Source organism: Hyperolius riggenbachi, chromosome 5, assembly GCF_040937935.1.
Source record: "Hyperolius riggenbachi isolate aHypRig1 chromosome 5, aHypRig1.pri, whole genome shotgun sequence".
Classification (NCBI taxonomy): domain Eukaryota; kingdom Metazoa; phylum Chordata; class Amphibia; order Anura; family Hyperoliidae; genus Hyperolius; species Hyperolius riggenbachi.
The window spans coordinates 448,864,424-448,867,038 of record NC_090650.1 but is presented as its reverse complement, the minus strand read 5'-3'; the positions used below and the strand labels follow the sequence as shown (position 1 = coordinate 448,867,038).

The window sequence follows — 2,615 nt, the reverse complement described above, 5'->3', positions numbered from 1 at the left end:
TGGGCCTTATACTGGGTCCTATTTCAGGCAATAGAACATGTTGCAGTAGCTCAGGGAGTTTGAAGGTTGGTGGAGGGTCTGTAGAGCAATAGGGGCAGGAGGTGCTACATGCTCTGGCCAGAAAACACGAGGTCTATCACAAGGTTGGATGATGTTACTTAGTCTGTCTACAGAACCCAGAGATCACGTGTAGCCACCATAGTCCAGCCATGGAACTTGCAGCAATGACCCACAACTGCCACAAGCTGTACACTGGACTCTGGTGATAGCAGACTTGTAGTGTAGTTAGGATTCCAGCTTAGAGAGTATGACATTTATTCTATCTCCCTCCACAATCAAGCAGAACTGTTGGCAATGCTCAAAGCCTGTCATGGGAGAAAAGTATACTTACCTCTTCCTTGGCAAAGTGGTTGCACACATTTCTTCCAGTACTTAGAACTATACAGCTGTGTTGGCAGTCTTCACTCCATGAAGCAGTGATGGAAGCTCTGATCTCTACAGGGTGGAGAGGCATGGGGGCTGTCAGGCATGGAGCTCTGATCTCTGCAGGGTGGAGAGGCATGGGAGCTGTCAGGCATGGAGCTCTGATCTCTACAGGGTGGAGAGGCATGGGGGCTGTCAGGCATGGAGCTCTGATCTCTACAGGGTGGAGAGGCATAGGGGCTGTCAGGCATGGAGCTCTGATCTCTACAGGGTGGAGAGGCATGGGGGCTGTCAGGCATGGAGCTCTGATCTCTACAGGGTGGAGAGGCATGGGGTCTATCAGGCATGGAGCTCTGATCTCTGCAGGGTGGAGAGGCATGGGAGCTGTCAGGCATGGAGCTCTGATCTCTGCAGGGTGGAGAGGCATGAGGGCTGTCAGGCATGGAGCTCTGATCTCTGCAGGGTGGAGAGGCATGGGGGCTGTCAGGCATGGAGCTCTGATCTCTACAGGGTGGAGAGGCATGAGGGCTGTCAGGCATGGAGCTCTGATCTCTACAGGGTGGAGAGGCATGAGGTCTGTCAGGCATGGAGCTCTGATCTCTACAGGGTGGAGAGGCATGAGGGCTGTCAGGCATGGAGCTCTGATCTCTACAGGGTGGAGAGGCATGGGGTCTGTCAGGCATGGAGCTCTGATCTATACAGGGTGGAGACGTATAAGGGCTGTCAGGCATGGAGCTCTGATCTCTGCAGGGTGGAGAGGCATGGGGTCTGTCAGGCATGGAGCTCTGATCTCTACAGGGTGGAGAGGCATGAGGGCTGTCAGGCATGGAGAGCAACATGGAGCTCTGATCTCTGCAGGGTGGAGAGGCATGGGGGCTGTCAGGCATGGAGCTCTGATCTCTACAGGGTGGAGAGGCATGAGGGCTGTCAGGCATGGAGCTCTGATCTCTACAGGGTGGAGAGGCATGGGGTCTGTCAGGCATGGAGCTCTGATCTCTACAGGGTGGAGAGGCATGGGGGCTGTCAGGCATGGAGCTCATATCTCTACAGGGTGGAGAGGCATGGGGGCTGTCAGGCATGGAGCTCTGACCTCTGCAGGGTGGAGAGGCATGGGGGCTGTCAGGCATGGAGCTCTGATCTCTACAGGGTGGAGAGGCATGAGGGCTGTCAGGCATGGAGCTCTGATCTCTGCAGGGTGGAGAGGCATGAGGGCTGTCAGGCATGGAGCTCTGATCTCTGCAGGGTGGAGAGGCATGGGGGCTGTCAGGCATGGAGCTCTGATCTCTACAGGGTGGAGAGGCATGAGGGCTGTCAGGCATGGAGCTCTGATCTCTACAGGGTGGAGAGGCATGAGGGCTGTCAGGCATGGAGCTCTGATCTCTGCAGGGTGGTGAGGCCGGAGGGCTGTCAGGCATGGAGCTCTGATCTCTACAGGGTGGAGAGGCATGAGGGCTGTCAGGCATGGAGCTCTGATCTCTACAGGGTGGAGAGGCATGAGGTCTGTCAGGCATGGAGCTCTGATCTCTACAGGGTGGAGAGGCATGAGGGCTGTCAGGCATGGAGCTCTGATCTCTACAGGGTGGAGAGGCATGGGGTCTGTCAGGCATGGAGCTCTGATCTATACAGGGTGGAGACGTATAAGGGCTGTCAGGCATGGAGCTCTGATCTCTGCAGGGTGGTGAGGCCGGAGGGCTGTCAGGCATGGAGCTCTGATCTCTACAGGGTGGAGAGGCATGAGGGCTGTCAGGCATGGAGCTCTGATCTCTGCAGGGTGGTGAGGCCGGAGGGCTGTCAGGCATGGAGCTCTGATCTCTACAGGGTGGAGAGGCATGAGGGCTGTCAGGCATGGAGCTCTGATCTCTACAGGGTGGAGAGGCATGAGGGCTGTCAGGCATGGAGCTCTGATCTCTGCAGGGTGGAGAGGCATGAGGGCTGTCAGGCATGGAGCTCATATCTCTACAGGGTGGAGAGGCATGAGGGCTGTCAGGCATGGAGCTCTGATCTCTGCAGGGTGGAGAGGCATGGTGGCTGTCAGGCATGGAGCTCTGATCTCTACAGGGTGGAGAGGCATGGGGGCTGTCAGGCATGAAGCTCTGATCTCTATAGGGTGGAGAGGCATGAGGGCTGTCAGGCATGGAGCTCTGATCTCTGCAGGGTGGAGAGGCAGGAGGGCTGTAAGGCCTGGAGCTCAT

At 56.9% G+C, this 2,615-nt stretch overlaps 1 protein-coding gene across 1 annotated transcript; it reads right to left on the bottom strand.

Moving 5' to 3' along the window:
* Positions 1-461: 461 nt before the first annotated feature.
* LOC137519502 (proline-rich protein 36-like) lies at positions 462-2,615 on the bottom strand. Its single transcript, XM_068238458.1, has one exon. The coding sequence runs from the start codon at positions 2,613-2,615 to the stop codon at positions 462-464; it is 2,154 nt and encodes a 717-aa protein (XP_068094559.1).

Bases quoted from the DNA above. Each gene is read 5' to 3' on its own strand.
- LOC137519502 (XM_068238458.1), bottom strand. From the start codon at position 2,615: ATGAGCTCCAGGCCTTACAGCCCTCCTGCCTCTCCACCCTGCAGAGAT.